Below are 15072 nucleotides of genomic sequence, written 5' to 3'. Positions count from 1 at the left end.
AGATAATTTCAAAGAGCAATTCAACTAACAGAATAATGCTGACCTCCATCTTGAGCCATATTCATCATCTGACTCCACTGTCTAATCTTCTTTTTTTTTGCATTTCTTTTCTTTTTTTTTATTTTTTAGATTTTTTTTTTTTTTTTACGGTACGTGGGCCTCTCACTGCTGTGGCCTCTCTCGTTGCGGAGCAACAGGCTCCGGACGCGCAGGCCCAGCAGCCCTGGTTCACGGGCCCAGCCGCTCCGCGGCATGTGGGATCCTCCCAGACCAGGGCACGAACCTGCGTCCCCTGCATTGGCAGGCGGACTCTCAACCACTGTGCCACCAGGTAAGCCCCTATTTTTTAGATTTTTATTGGAGTATAGTTGCTTTACAATGTTGTGTTACTTTCTACTGTACAGCAAAGTGAATCAGCTATACATATACATATATCCTCTCTTTTTTGGATTTCCTTCCCATTTAGGTCACCAGAGAGCATTGAGTAGACTTCCCTGTGCTACACAGTAGGTTCTCATTAGTTATCTATTTTATACATAGTATCAATAGTGTATATATGTCAATCCCAATCTCCCAATTCATCCACACCCCCTTTGCCCTCTTGGTATCCATATGTTTGTTCTCTACGCCTGTGTCTCTATTTCTGCTTTGTAAATAAGATCGTCTATACCAATCTTTTCATATTCTACATACATGCGTTAATATACAATATTTGTTTTCCTCTTTCTGACTTACTTCACTCTGTATGACAGATTCTAGGTCCATCCACATCCCTACAGATGACCCAATTTCATTCCTTTTTATGGCTGAGTAATATTCCATTGTATGTATGTACCACATCTTCTTTATCCATTCCTCTGTGGATGGACATTTAGGTTGTTTCCATGACCTGGCTATTGTAAACAGTGCTGCAATGAACACTGGGGTGCATGTGTCTTTTTGAATTATGGTTTTCTCTGGGTATATACCCAGTAGTAGAATTGCTGCATCACATGATAGTTCTATTTTTAATTTTTTAAGGAAACTCCGTACTATTCTCCACAGTGGCTGTTATCGATTTACATTCCCACCAACAGTGCAAGAGGGTTCCCTTTTCTCCACACCCTCAGCAGCAATTATTGTTTGTAGATTTTTTGATGATGCCATTCTGACTGGTGTGAGGTGATACTTCATTGTAGTTTTGATTTGCATTTCTCTAATAATTAGTGATATTGAGCATCTTTTCATGTGTTTGTTGGCCATCTGTATGTCTTCTTTGGAGAAATGTCTATTTAGCTCTTCTGCCCATTTTTTGACTGGGTTGTTTGTTTTTTTGGTATTGAACTGCATGAGCTGTTTGTATATTTTGGAGATTAATCCTTCGCCAGTTGCTTTGTTTGCAAATATTTTCTCCCATTCTGAAGGTTGTCTTTTGTCTTGTTTATGGTTTCCTTTGCTGTGCAAAAGCTTTTAAGTTTAATTAGGTCCCATTTGTTTACCTAAATGACATCACTGTTTGATATCTGAATGCACCAATCAAATTATGTCCCCAGTTTTCAAGCAACTTTACAAGAGATAATTCAGTAAAAATGTTGATTTTTAACAAAGAGCTAAACCTCTAGCATTTCAAGCTAACCTAGAAAATGGTAATGGGTAAAGCTGGTTCATTCAGGGCTTCTTGTCTACTCTGTCCTCAGGGTCTTCTATAATTACCTCTCCCTTCTTATCTCAAGGGCTTCAAATCTTATTAAGGACGTATTAATGGTTAAGAAGATGGGATTTGGAATCAGATCTGGATTGAAAAATTGGCTCTGTTACTTATTAGCTGTATTTATAACCTTGAGCAATAGTCTTACTCTAAGTTTCAATTTCCTCATCTGTAAAATGGTAAGGATAATACCTAGTCCTCATAGTATTGTTAGAAGGATTAAATGAAATAACATAAGACGTTGAATGTAATACCTGGCACACAGCAAACACTCAATAAATGGTATCTATAAAACAGGAAGTGAGGCAATGAGTTTAAAGTTTGGGTTAAAAAATAAAAGAAGAATCATTATAATATAGGATAAAAACCAGAGAAGTCATCACCAAATTGTTGATAATGGTTTCTTTGGGAAGGATTATGGTATGCACTCCCTTTCTATATTATAGATTTCTAAAATGTTTGAATTTTTAAAATTTATTTGTATTGAAGTATAGTTGAATTACAATATTGTGTTAAAATGTCTGAATTTTTAAATAATAAACATGTATTACTTTGAATCAGAAAAAATAAAATGTTTTAAAAATATCTACTCTTACACAACATTGTAAAGCAATTATACTCCAATAAAGATATAAAAAAGAAAATAAAAGTAAATAAATAAAAATATCTACTCCTCTTCATCCCCAATATCACCACTAAAGTTCTGGCCCAATTATCCCTTGCTTGGACTCTTCCAAGCTGGAATCTCAGACCCCCAATTCTCCAAGCCATTTTCTATACTGCCACCAGAACTCATCACATCTAGTCCCTGGATGGCTCCATGCTGCCTTTAGAATAACATTTAGACTCCTTGGTAGGACTGAAAGACTTATGAAGGACTCTTCATAACTTGGTCTTAGCCCTTCCAGCTTTACCCTCATCCCTACTTTCCATTCACACTAGGTTCCAGCTGCATCAGAATTCTTGTCATCCTCCAAACACATTGTGCAATTTGATGCCTCTCTGGCTTTGCATGGGAGGTACCTAATCCTTCTACTCTCTGTGTCTATTTGGAAATTTTCTACTTTAAGACCTGCTTCATTTTTGACATCTCAAGCAGAGGTGATGACTTCTTCATCTGTGCACCCACAGAATATACTGGTAAAGAAACAACAATGAGTTGTAATGAGTTATCTCTGCTCACTGTAGACTATAACTGCTTGAAGACTGGAAAGCTGGATATTGTTCTGAGAGCACAGATTCTGGAGTCAGACTACTAGAGTTTAAAGTATACCGGCTATGTGACTTTGGACAAGTTACTTAACCTCTCTGGGCTGCAGTATCCTCTTCTATAAAATAGGTATAATAAAAATAACAACAACAAAAACAACAATAACTATCCACAGGACTATTATATAAATACAAAGCAGGGCCTGACATATATTAAGTACTATGTTAACTACTACAATTACTATACTTACTATTATTAGTGCTATTATTATTGTAGACCCCTAATAAATGAACTAATAAGCAGTTTTAGCCTGACAACCTAATCTAATTATTAACTTTTCAGAAGATATGGAAAGACGGTTTATAAAACTTTCCTGATGAATCAGATTTGAGGGAATTATGCTTAAAATAAACAATTCCTATTTTTCTATTGTGTGCTATAATTACATGAAAATGGAGTCTTAGAAATCTGTATATTGAGAAAGTGTTTTTTAAATTAAATGACTCAAAATTACTTTTTCCACATATGAGAAAATAAATGAAAGCTAAGTTTTTTCTTAAATACAGAAAAAATGACATATAATTATTATAAATTATCCATTATAATAGGATTCCTGGTAAATACAGGTGATTAATGAATAGAAGAGTTCATATTTGAAATATAAGGAAAATTTCTACTTACATCAATTTAATAGTTTGTTCAGAAACTGAGTGATCTTTTGCAACAACTAATTTGTAAAAGAATAGTAGTCATTTGAATTCATCATAAAGTTCACCACCAAATAGGACAGAGACACATTTTCAAATAATTAAAGATAAAATAAAGATATACTGATTATTCATACTCAGTAAATTTTATATGTAATCATAACTGCAAAAGTGCCAATGCCCCACATGTTTTATAGAATCACATATAAATAAATATAATCTAGTAGGAAAAAGTTATTAAAAGAGATTCCAACCTTTATCATTTGTCTCTCAAAATTATTGATTTATAACTTACAGCACCACTTCTCAAACTCCCTTCCCTCCTCTAATTTACTCTGCAGCTACTTTGGAGCCTCCCACTAGTAAACCTCCAAAACCCTCTCCTGATATTAGTGGGTTTTCTCCCTCTGATTCCTTCCTCCTCATCTCTAAGTCTTGTTTGTGCCAGTGGACATAACCTTCTAGCTTAGTCTAATTCCCCTGCCTGGCTTCCTATCACTAGGTTTTTTTCTCAACTCTCTCTACTGAAAAAGGGGAAGGGGTGGGAGAAATATAGGGGACAATTACACATTAATGAATCCTGTGCACATCACAAATAATAAAGGCTCACTACAGATCTGTAATATGTTCCAGCAGATAAATTATTAATGAATAACAATTAGAATTAGTTGTTTATCTTGTCTCATTATTTCTAGAAAGGGAAAATAAAGTTATATTCTCCAATATAAGTTGTAATTCTTCACCAACTTAATTTAAAAAATAAATATCCCATTACGCTAAATTTTCACACCTTCCACAAAGCATATATAATGTGTCAATGTATAAAATGTATATATATTCTATCATATATAAAAGGAATGAAAAAATTACCCTACAACCATACTTTATAATTTATTGGATTGCTTTTATCTGAATTCTTAAAGCTTAACAGTAATAATTTTCATGTGTTTATAATTTCCTTGGTAAGAAGACACTAAATTCATATCTTTAGCAGAGCCACTTGTATCTGGTGCAGCTCTTTGACAAAATAAATACAAGGCAGTTGCCATCCCCTGACTGCTATTCAGTGACAGCAGCTACATGAAGGAGATCCTCCAAACAAATAATTCCCACTCCAGGAATGAAGTCCGTGGAGTTGCGTGTATCCTTCACATAACGACCCCATGGTGGAAGATACTGTTTTAGAACATCCACACAACTTCTCTTCCACATCAGCTGACAGGCTCTCCAATATATTTTTAGGACAACACATTTTAGCATTCTCAAGGGATCATTTATTTACAAACTAACTTTAAATGATTATTAATTTATCTTCACTTCCTGAAACACAAATCTGATATTCTTCTTCCCAAACTCTCCAATGACTCCCCATTTCCTACAGGATAATGTCAAATGCTTTAGCTTAACATTTTAGAATCTCCAGAAGGGGGTACAAATTGATCATTCCAGCCTTATCCACCAATGACCAGCTGGGCAGATCATAACCCATTACATTTTGTAGATCTTATCTGAGCTAGAAACAAACACTTCCCTTTATAATATTATTCTGACACTTGGGTATGGTCTTAATTGTATTTGTTTAAAATTGCACATATATCTCAATGTGAACTGCAGCTCTTAAGAGGGATAGGGATAATAATTTTTTAGACTAGTAGTTACTGAGTACTGAGTACCATGTGCTTGGTGCTATGCTCTGCAAGAACTACCTCAGTAAAGACTCAAAATGACATACTGAAGTAGGTTTTATTATTGTCTTCATATTACAATGAGGAAATCAAGACTTAAGGAAGCTAGGTAACTTACCCAAGGTCTTAATAGCAGAACCCTGACTGAACACACAGGTCGGTCTGACAATGCATAGTCTAAGGCATATAATGCAAAATTATTTTAGCGCAAAGGTAATATTACAAATTTTATAGATAAGAAAACTGAGGCTTGGAAAAGTGCAGTGACTTGCCCAAAGTCACAGAGCTAAGAAGTGGAAGAGACAAGAAACAGGAAAAATCAGAGAGCAAAAAAAGAGCTCTTATAAATTAAAAATAGGGTCGCTGAAAGGAGAATTCAGTAGAGTTTATCTTCAATGGAAGATACAATTAAGAACATCTCCTGGGTAAGCTGGGACGAAGTGAGAGAGTGGCATGGACTTACATATACTACCAAATGTAAAATAGATAGCTAGTGAGAAGCAGCCACATAGTACAGGGAGATCAGCTCGGTGCTTCGTGACCACCTAGAGGGGTGGGATAGGGAGGGTGGGAGGGAGACGAAAGAGGGAGGAGATATGGGGATATATATACGTATAGCTGATTCACTTTGTTATAAAGCAGAAACTAACACACCATTGTAAAGCAATTATACTCTAATAAAGATGTTAAAAAAAAAGAACATCTTCTGACAAGTAAAACAAAAAGACAAAGAAACAGAAATAGAAGAGATATGAAATCAACCCCAGAGATTTAACTTTGACTAACAGGAGAACGAGAAAGTGAGAACAGAGAATATAGAAGGGAATAAATTTTCAAAGAAACAGTATGTGGCAGAGAATGTTAACTGTCCACAGAAATCCTTTCTCCTCTTCTTCCTGGGCACTAACTACATTTCTCAGGTTTCCTTAAGAATTAAGAGGTCAAGTGACTAAGTGCTCTCAAATGGAATGTGAGTGCGAGTAATGCAAGCCATTTCCAGGCCTGGCTCATAAATTCTCCCAAGTACTTTTGCCTTCTTGTGGGCTGAAATGGCAATCAACAAAGTGATCTTAGGAACCACATGTTGAAGGAAACCCTGCTGACCTAGAACATCTGTTCTTCTCTATTACGTGAGAAATAAATTTATCTTGTAGTTGGCCACTCTATTTTGGGGTCCATTTGTTATAAAGCTTAAGGTTTGTTATAAGTTTAGCCTACCCTAACTAATACATGATACAAGTATATTTCCCTTTCCAGAACTGAAAGACTTAATTCTCCAGTAAAAACAATATTTTGTACTAAAAAACAAAGTAATTATAGTACACTACTTTGTTCAACAATGAATAATAATTACATAGCTATAATAATATAAATGTGACTAATAAAATTAAAAATTGTGATAAAGTATATTGGGAGGGTTAAGAGAAGGAAAATGGAGTAACAGTGGTGGTGGAAATACTAAATTGTCATCTAGTCTATGAGAAAGTTAAAAGATATTTTTTAAAATTGGTAAATCAGAAGTTAGTAAAAGCCCATTATTGATAATATAGAGGTAAATACCAGATGAACAAATAAAAAAGATGAAAGTGGTTGTCTTTGGGCAATGGGACTGAGGAATAGAGAAGGAAGAGACAAAGAGCTGATGTTTGTTGATATTTCTGATTTTTAAACTATGTGGTATGTATTATTTTGATACAATAAAATGTTTTAAAATGTACAAGAAAGGATTCGGGAATTGAACACAGACGAGATGGACTAGAAGAGCATGCTAGATTCAAGATGGTAAAGTAGAAAGATAGAGAAGGGGAGACAAAAGATAGTCTGCTATCCCCAAGCCTTTCTACATCCATATTTCTGGTTTTAGGAGTTGGAGCAGCCTCAGAATGCCCAAGAAACATTTGTAAATGAGTATACATAAAAAGTAATAATCAGGAATTCTATTACCTGACCCAACTTTAGTTTTTTGGCTGCCCTGTGGTCCCATATACATACAGTGATATTTATTCTATCCTCACGTGAAGCATGTCACCATAGTAGATGCTAGCCATTGAAAGGATATCGTGTGTGTGTGTGTGTGTGTGTGTATTTGTGTAATGAGGGGATTCAGTCTTATGCAAAGAGGCTAAGTGGGCAGCTAGAAAAAGGGCAGATTGGAAAGCACAAGCAATAATGTAATAGGAAGAGATAACAGGAAAGTGGAGGAAAGAGAGGCAGTAAGTGGAAGGGAATTTATTTAAAAAGGATTTTGCTGCAGCCTGAGTAATCCCAGAGACATAGATTTGGAGGGCTAACTTCAAGCATGGCAAATATGAATCCAAAAGGGATCGTTTTCTCAAATGAGGCTAATGCTATATATTACTTTTAACAACTTTTCTAAACTCAAACCTACTTTAAAGGAAAGCACGCACCTACCCTTTGAGGAGCATAAATAGGATATGAGGATGAGCACTAATGTACTCCACAGTAGGACTCCGAGTGCCTATCTGTCGTCTCAGGATGTTGTTAAATATCTGGGTCACATCTTTTTTTCCCTGTTAAAGAAACAACCAACCATTAAGTTGTATACTTTAAATGGGTGAATTGCATGGCATGTGAATTATTTCAAAAGCTGTTTATACACACACACACACACACACACACACACACACACACACACATTCCATTTAATATGACATAGTATTTTCCCACCTGAGATTGTGAATTCTTTGACTTAATTTGTCTAATGATAGGTACAAAATATATAAACAACCAAAAAAATCAAGATCAAATAAAATCAATGCCCTACACATATAGTAAGCATTTCAAACTGTTAAATGCATGAAGTACAGTCAAAGCTTGTGTCTCAAGGCTTTCTGATTTCTCATTTTTATAGTAATAAAACCAAAGGTTAAGGACCACTTTTTAATGAGGGCCAGGGAACAGAAAAGGATATTTAGGGAATGGAAATTTTCAAAAACTTAGGACCATAAAATGGCTTATTGAGAAGCTGATCCTGGAGTGCTTATTTTGCTTATTTTTTAAAAAACGTAGCTTATTTTTTTTAAACGTAGCAATCTCTAATAATCATTAGAGATTAAATTAGAGATGGACTAGAAGAGCATGCTAGATTCAAGATGGTAAAGTAGAAAGATAGAGAAGGGGAGACAAAAGATAGTCTGCTATCCCCAAGCCTAGAGATTAAATTATCACAGTAGGAAGTTTTCTGCCTTTCTTTTTTTTTAAACATCTTTATTGGAGTATAATTGCTTTTCAATGTTGTGTTAGTTTCTGCTGTATAACAAGATGAATCAGCTATACGTATACATATACCCCCATATCCCCTCCCTCTTGCATCTCCCTACCACCCTCCCTAGGAAGTTTTCTGCTTCTTTGAGCTGTTTTCTAATTCAAACTGAACAGTTGACTTTGCATCCAGCCTATTTTCACAAGGCACACCTACCTTTAAAATGAATGCATCAACTCTTACATGCAATACATTTTCATCCTTTGATCTCTTATCACATTGTGTTTAAAAACATCAAAGAGTCTAAAGCTGTGTCTTGAATAGTGCCCAAACATCAAAAAACACAGCTCTGAGTTTGATCCTGAGCCCACAAATCAGAAACTTTGCAATCTCAGCCATAACTCTTTTTTTTTTTTACCTCATTAGAATATGCTGAAGTATTTTTTTTCGTCAGCAATTTTAAGGCTTAAAGGATTAGACAAAAATTTATGGCTATAAAGTAATGAGATTTTCTTTCAAACAATTTTAACCCAAAGGTCTGTCTTCTAACTAGCCGTTATTCACGTAACAGCAGGATCCTCCAATACTTTCCTCACCCCAATGGACCACTTTCCTCTTGATTCCTGAAGAAGAAAATGGGTTTGCCACACAGATTCCTGAGTCAGTCTCTGCTACCCAATCTAAACCAAGGCCTTGGGCCACCATCACTGTTATCAGCTCTGGATTTCAAATCCCTGCTCCTAGCTCCTCTCAGCCCTTGTTCATTGTCTTGCCTTCTACAACTAGTTATTTTCTCAGCTAGTTATTTTATATACTGTTTATCCAAGTATAGAAAACCACCTCTTCTCCTTCATTTGACATATACTATTAGTACACAGTTCTTTTATCAAGGGTTTAAGGGTAACAAAGGGTAATTATAGTACAGTGCAGAAACAACTTCAAATTGAATCCTATACATCATAATTAAAGATTATTAAAGATTCCTCAGCATTCCTGATCATCTTTTTCCTTAAGCCCCTTCCTCTGTCATGGCTCTGGAGCCTTCTCTCTCCCTTACTCCAGACCCTTCTCCTATCTCTCTTCTATTTCCTACTCCTATCAAATTTAGCCAAAGAGACAGCATTTCTCAAATTTCTGTTATTTTACTCTGCAAAGGGAATCTAAGCTCTTTTCTTTCAGTCTTTTTCCTTCCAAACATTGCCTAGAGACCTCACCTTTCACAACTAACAAAAAAGCCCATGTAGGTGTCTTCTAAACAAAAGTTCTTTTTTTTTTTCTGTAAGGAATGCTCCATCCTTTTAGGTTATCTGGCAAAAGCTGCAGCCCTTCCGTAAAGTAATAATTTTCCTTTCCTGTTATAAAAATATAACAAAGATTTTACAGTCAAATGACTGTTATACTCTTCAAAGAAGCCCCAGGAGAGGCTATTCACTTACTGAAGTATTATCATTATTCCTGAATTATGCTCTACACATTTACTAATTCTTTAAGAAAAGTGGCTTACTGCTGTGCTTCAGGACATCTTCCTTTGCTCCAATTCCCTTACCTCTGCTTCTATTTCTCACTCTCATACCTACATTGATTCATTCATCCAACCAATGGATATGGAACTAGGCATGGGAAATGCAGTCCTAGTACTCAAGATACTCTCAATCCAGAACGAGCTGTACCAGGGCTACCTAAGAACCAAGAGATGAGGAGGGTGGGGTTCTGTGTGATTAGACGGAGTTTTATCAAATGGTCACTAGTTTATATGGATACTTTAAGCTTGAGAAGGAAAGTTGCTGCCTGTGGGCTGATCATTCATGCTTCCAGTCCATAGAAATACACAAAACATTTCTGCAAGTGGGCTCATAATGCTAGTAATGGTGCATCCTTCCTGAAAATACTATGAGTATATAGTTGGTGGAATGCTTAAAACTGAACCATTTTCAATTTTAACTGTTTTTCATTCATTCATTCAACCAAGAGTATTTATAAGTATTTATTTGCTATGGGTTTGATTGAGGAGGACAGCTTCACCTACTGAATATCACATTCATTTATAACTATGTTCTAGGCATCAACTAAATGAACAAAGTCAAGAACCATCTGGTCAATTATTCCTCAATAAAGCTGAAAAAAAGAACTGTCTGCAATTATCATGATAATAGACCTTCATAATGATAGTGTTGAGTCATCAGTAAAAAATGATTACATCTAGTATATAATTTTGGAGGAGAGGCAAGTATACAATGCATGTTATAAAGAAAATGTAAAGTAATCCACAAAAGTAGTCTACTTAACTTTCTTCATTTGAAGAGTTAATCTTTAGCTACATGGAAAATGCACATATTCAGAAAGATAATTTTTTCCCCAAGGATTCCAGAGAATAAAAGTTTACTCTACTTGATAATGTATAAGTCAATTTTTAGGCAATTGAATGTCTTAATCCCCAAATAATTTTTAAGTAAACTTCTCTATATTTATTTCTAGTATACCATGTAAAATAAGGGAAATTTGCATAAGTGTTTCTTACTGTTCCTCTTTTGTTTTCTAAGCCAAAGCTGCACAAAATTGTGAGGCACCCTAAGTTTTTCTCTGGTCTACTCCCACCTCCCCAATTCTTGGAGAGCACTTTGAACCTATGCTATTCTGTGGTCGCTCAAGGCTTCTCCAGGTCACTGGACCTGACGACATCTCATCCCTGACTCAAGAGGCATGGACATATATACACTACCAAATGTAAGGTAGATAGCTAGTGGGAAGCAGCCGCATAGCACAGGGAGATCAGCTCGGTGCTTTGTGACCGCCTGGAGGGGTGGGATAGGGAGGGTGGGAGGGAGGGAGACGCAAGAGGGAAGAGATATGGGAATATATGTATATATATAACTGATTCATTTTGTTGTGAAGCTGAAACTAACATACCATTGTAAAGCAATTATACTCCAATAAAAATGTTAAAAAAAAAAAAAAAAAAAACGTAACCAACCTTGGTCATATTCCTTCCAGCATCCCATTGCAAATTAAGCTAATCTCATAAACTAACTCAAGCTAACATATTAATTAGTGATGATAATAGCTTAATACATTGCTGCTTTCAGGGAAATGTGCAAAACAAGGGGAGATTTATAGAAATATAATACTGTATTCCAAGAGCAGGGAGTTTCCCAGTTATGGTCACTCACCAACTAAATTTAAAACTAAAATAATAAACACAGAAACAAACATCAAAGGTTATAACAAAAATAAACCAGCTTACATTTAACTTAAGTTTGAGAAAGAGAGAAGATGAAAATATACTATCTGACATCTGTATATATCTGCACATGTATTTAGTGTTCTTCCATAACATGTATATGTATATATATTTTACTTTGTTTAATATTTAAAAACAATGATATAAGTTCATATTATTCCTATTTTATAGATGAGAAGGTTTAGTCTCAAAGAAGTTATGATACTAACTATCAAATGGCAGAGCAGGGACTCTATAAACATTCCTAAATCCAAGTCAAGTGTTTTTCCACTATGCACAGCTCCTACAAATGTCCATAATACCTCATTTTAAACTAAATTTAAAAAACATGAAAGTATATAAACACAATGATAAAACTACACTTTAATTCCACATATGCCAGGTTTAAAAAGGAAATAGGGAGTAAGATGGGGAGGGAGAGTGACAAGCCAGGCAAGAGGAAAAAGTAGGAGATTATTGAGCAGAAAATGTCAAGGTTAGAGAAACAGGTAAGAGAGGGAAGGAAAGAAAAAAACAGGTGTTTCTGAAAGGAAGGCTGAGTTGAAGTCTGGGCCCTGAGAGGCCCTCAGTCAGTGTAGTTTCTAGTCAACACACTTGACTTCACTGTCCAGAGCAGTCTTGCCCTGCATTCCTCCTCCTCTGCTCCAGTCAGCCAAAATCTTCCCCTATCTAAGCCATCCAGAGAGCTGTGGGCTAGTATTTCCACAGATCCCCAGAGCCCTGACCTTATCTTGGTCTAATCACTGTAATGAGTTTCTTTTAACTTCCTTGGTGACAAAACACAAAGCAATTTACTTCAGAAATCTCCATTCTCTTCTATCTTTGAGAATTAATGGAGATCCAAGCCCTTACCTGAGAGTATCAAAAGCCTGATAGTGGTAACAAAACAGCAAACAAATCAAAACCAAGACTTCCATCATTGAAATGTGCCTTACGTATATATATTTCATTGAAAAACCACTGATGATAAAATGCTTACACATATTCACCACTTATGTTTCTAGGTGTTGTTTTATTTATTATTTAGGCAATTAGGTATAATTGCTTTCAAAATGAGATAAATATCCTATATTAGTAGCATTTAACAAACTTCTTAAATCATTGGTATAAATATTTCAATTAAAGAAACAGGTCTGGAGAAAATAAGTTTGAATCTCAGCTTAGGCTCTTAGTAACTGAGTGACTTAGGGGAAATTACTTAATATCTTTGAACTTTAGGGTCTTTACCTGTAAAACAAGACTAATAATATAGTACCAATCATATATAGGTTGCTTTCAGAATTAAATGAGATGAGTGCTTGGAAACTGTACAACATGCAGTAAGCACTCAACAAATGTTATCTATTATTATTATTATTATTGACCAGTAAGTTTCTTACTTAGCTGCATAAAACTTAATTCCAGTATACCTTTTGCTTTTTTAAAAAAACGATTAAGATGATTTTAGAACTTTCAGGGGAAAATGGGATTTTAAATAATATATAAACAGTAATAATAAAAAATTACAGTCAAATATTGGTATGTATATAAAAATTGAAAAGCAGAATTGTCATCCTTTTGCAGATAGTTTACCTCAAAGTCTATCAGCTGCAGGTCGGCTATCAGTGTCACCAGCAGCCCACTATTGTAGAGTTCTTGTGCTAGCTGAGCCACAGCTTCTGTTGGGGGTTCCTTGTCACTTGTCCCACACAGAATTTCTTTCATTGCTTGCAGTGATTTCGACACTTCTTCTGAAGCCTAGTGACCAAAAAGTATGCTAATAGTTGAGTAATAAAAAATTTCAAGTTATAAACAAACAAACAAAAACCACTTATTGAGCCCTGCTTATTTATGATTAAAGAACTGTGTACAGTTACAAACAAAAACCATTCAGTAGGCACTGCGTTTTTTATTTCAGAAAATGTTACTAAAGTTAATTTATAAAAGAGAGATCTTCAGTATTTCTACTTAGTTAGAATAATTGAAATGATCTTCCTTTATTTAAAAAAAAATTTTTTTAATTAAAAAAGTGTTTTTACTTTTTGGCTGCACTGTGCAGCACGTGGGATCTTAGTTCCCTGACCAGGGATCGAACCCACACCCCCTGCAGTGGAAGTGTGCAGTCTTAACCACTGGACTGCTAGGCAAGCCCCCAAGAACTTCCTTAAATCATACTCATACTGAACTTTACTAGTAATTAATTACAAATTTAATTTATAAATTAAATTCAGTCCATTTTGAAGACTTATCAGTAGCTAGTAGTCTTTATTTAAATCATTTGTTAATGTTTTTCAACAAATCCCTATTATTCTGTTTTTTTAATGGAGTAGGTACAAAATCATACATTGTCAAAACCCACAACCTTTGTCAATCCACTGATCCCTCACACATAACCATTATCTTTTTGTTATCTATGAAACTTAAAAAAAAGAAGCAAAAGATCTCACATTTTTTTAAATGGCCTCATATTTTATATGTTTTTATTAAAAACATATAATTTTGCTTTTATTAATTCTTAAAAAATTATAATTAATTTATTTTATTTTAGGTTGTGTTGGCTCTTTGTTGCTGTGCGCAGGCTTTTCTCTAGTTGCGGTGAGCGGGGGCTACTCTTCGCTGTGGTGCACGGGCTTCTCATTGTGGTAGCTTCTCTTTTTGCGGCGCACGGGCTCCAGGCGCGCAGGCTTCAGTAGTTGTGGCTCTCGGGCTCTAGAGTGCAGGCTCAGTAGTTGTGGCGCACGGGCTCAGTTGCTCTGAGGCATGTGGGATCTTCCCAGACCAGGGCTCGAACCCATGTCCCCTGCATTGGCAGGCAGATTCTTAGTCACTGTGCCACCAGGGAAGCCCTCATTGCATTTTAAAGAATAATAGGAGAATACATAGAGGTAGAAAAGTACATTAGTGAGTATTAGGGCTTGGGTAAGGGAGAAGGAGGTGCTGAAAATGTTCTGAAATTAGATAGTGGTGATGGTCACACAACCTTGTGAATAAACTAATAACCACTGAATTGTACACTTTAAAATGGTGGATTATATGGTATCTTAATTACACTCAATAGAAAATTTTTTTAAAAACAGGTGAAGATAAATAAATAAATAAATAAATAAATAAATAAATAAATAAATAAAGCAAGGGCTGCCCTGGTGGCACAGTGGTTGAGAGTCCGTCTGCCGATGCAGGGGATGCGGGTTCGTGCCCCAGTCCGGGAAGCTTCCACATGCTGCGGAGCGGCTGGGCCCCTGAGCCATGGCCGCTGGGCCTGTGCGTCTGAAGCCTGTGCCCCGCAAGGGGAGAGGCCGCGACAGTGAGAGGCCCGCGTACCGCAAAATAAATAAATAAAGCA

At 35.8% G+C, this 15072-nt stretch overlaps 1 protein-coding gene across 9 annotated transcripts in view; it reads right to left on the bottom strand.

The window, feature by feature from the left end:
- CAB39L (calcium binding protein 39 like) overlaps positions 1-15072 on the bottom strand; it is a 100310-nt gene that overhangs the window by 30867 nt on the left and 54371 nt on the right. For all 9 annotated transcript variants that reach the window (XM_073795177.1, XM_033843698.2, XM_033843697.2 and 6 more), the window contains 2 exons: positions 13323-13487; positions 7702-7820 (listed from right to left, as the gene is read on the bottom strand). In XM_073795177.1, coding sequence (XP_073651278.1) covers positions 7702-7820; positions 13323-13487 — 284 coding nt within the window. The remainder of the gene's footprint in view (positions 1-7701; positions 7821-13322; positions 13488-15072) is intronic.

Source organism: Tursiops truncatus, chromosome 18 (genome assembly GCF_011762595.2).
Source record: "Tursiops truncatus isolate mTurTru1 chromosome 18, mTurTru1.mat.Y, whole genome shotgun sequence".
NCBI lineage: Eukaryota > Metazoa > Chordata > Mammalia > Artiodactyla > Delphinidae > Tursiops > Tursiops truncatus.
The sequence above is the reverse complement of the archived record's forward strand: the minus strand, read 5'-3'. Positions and strand labels throughout refer to the sequence as shown.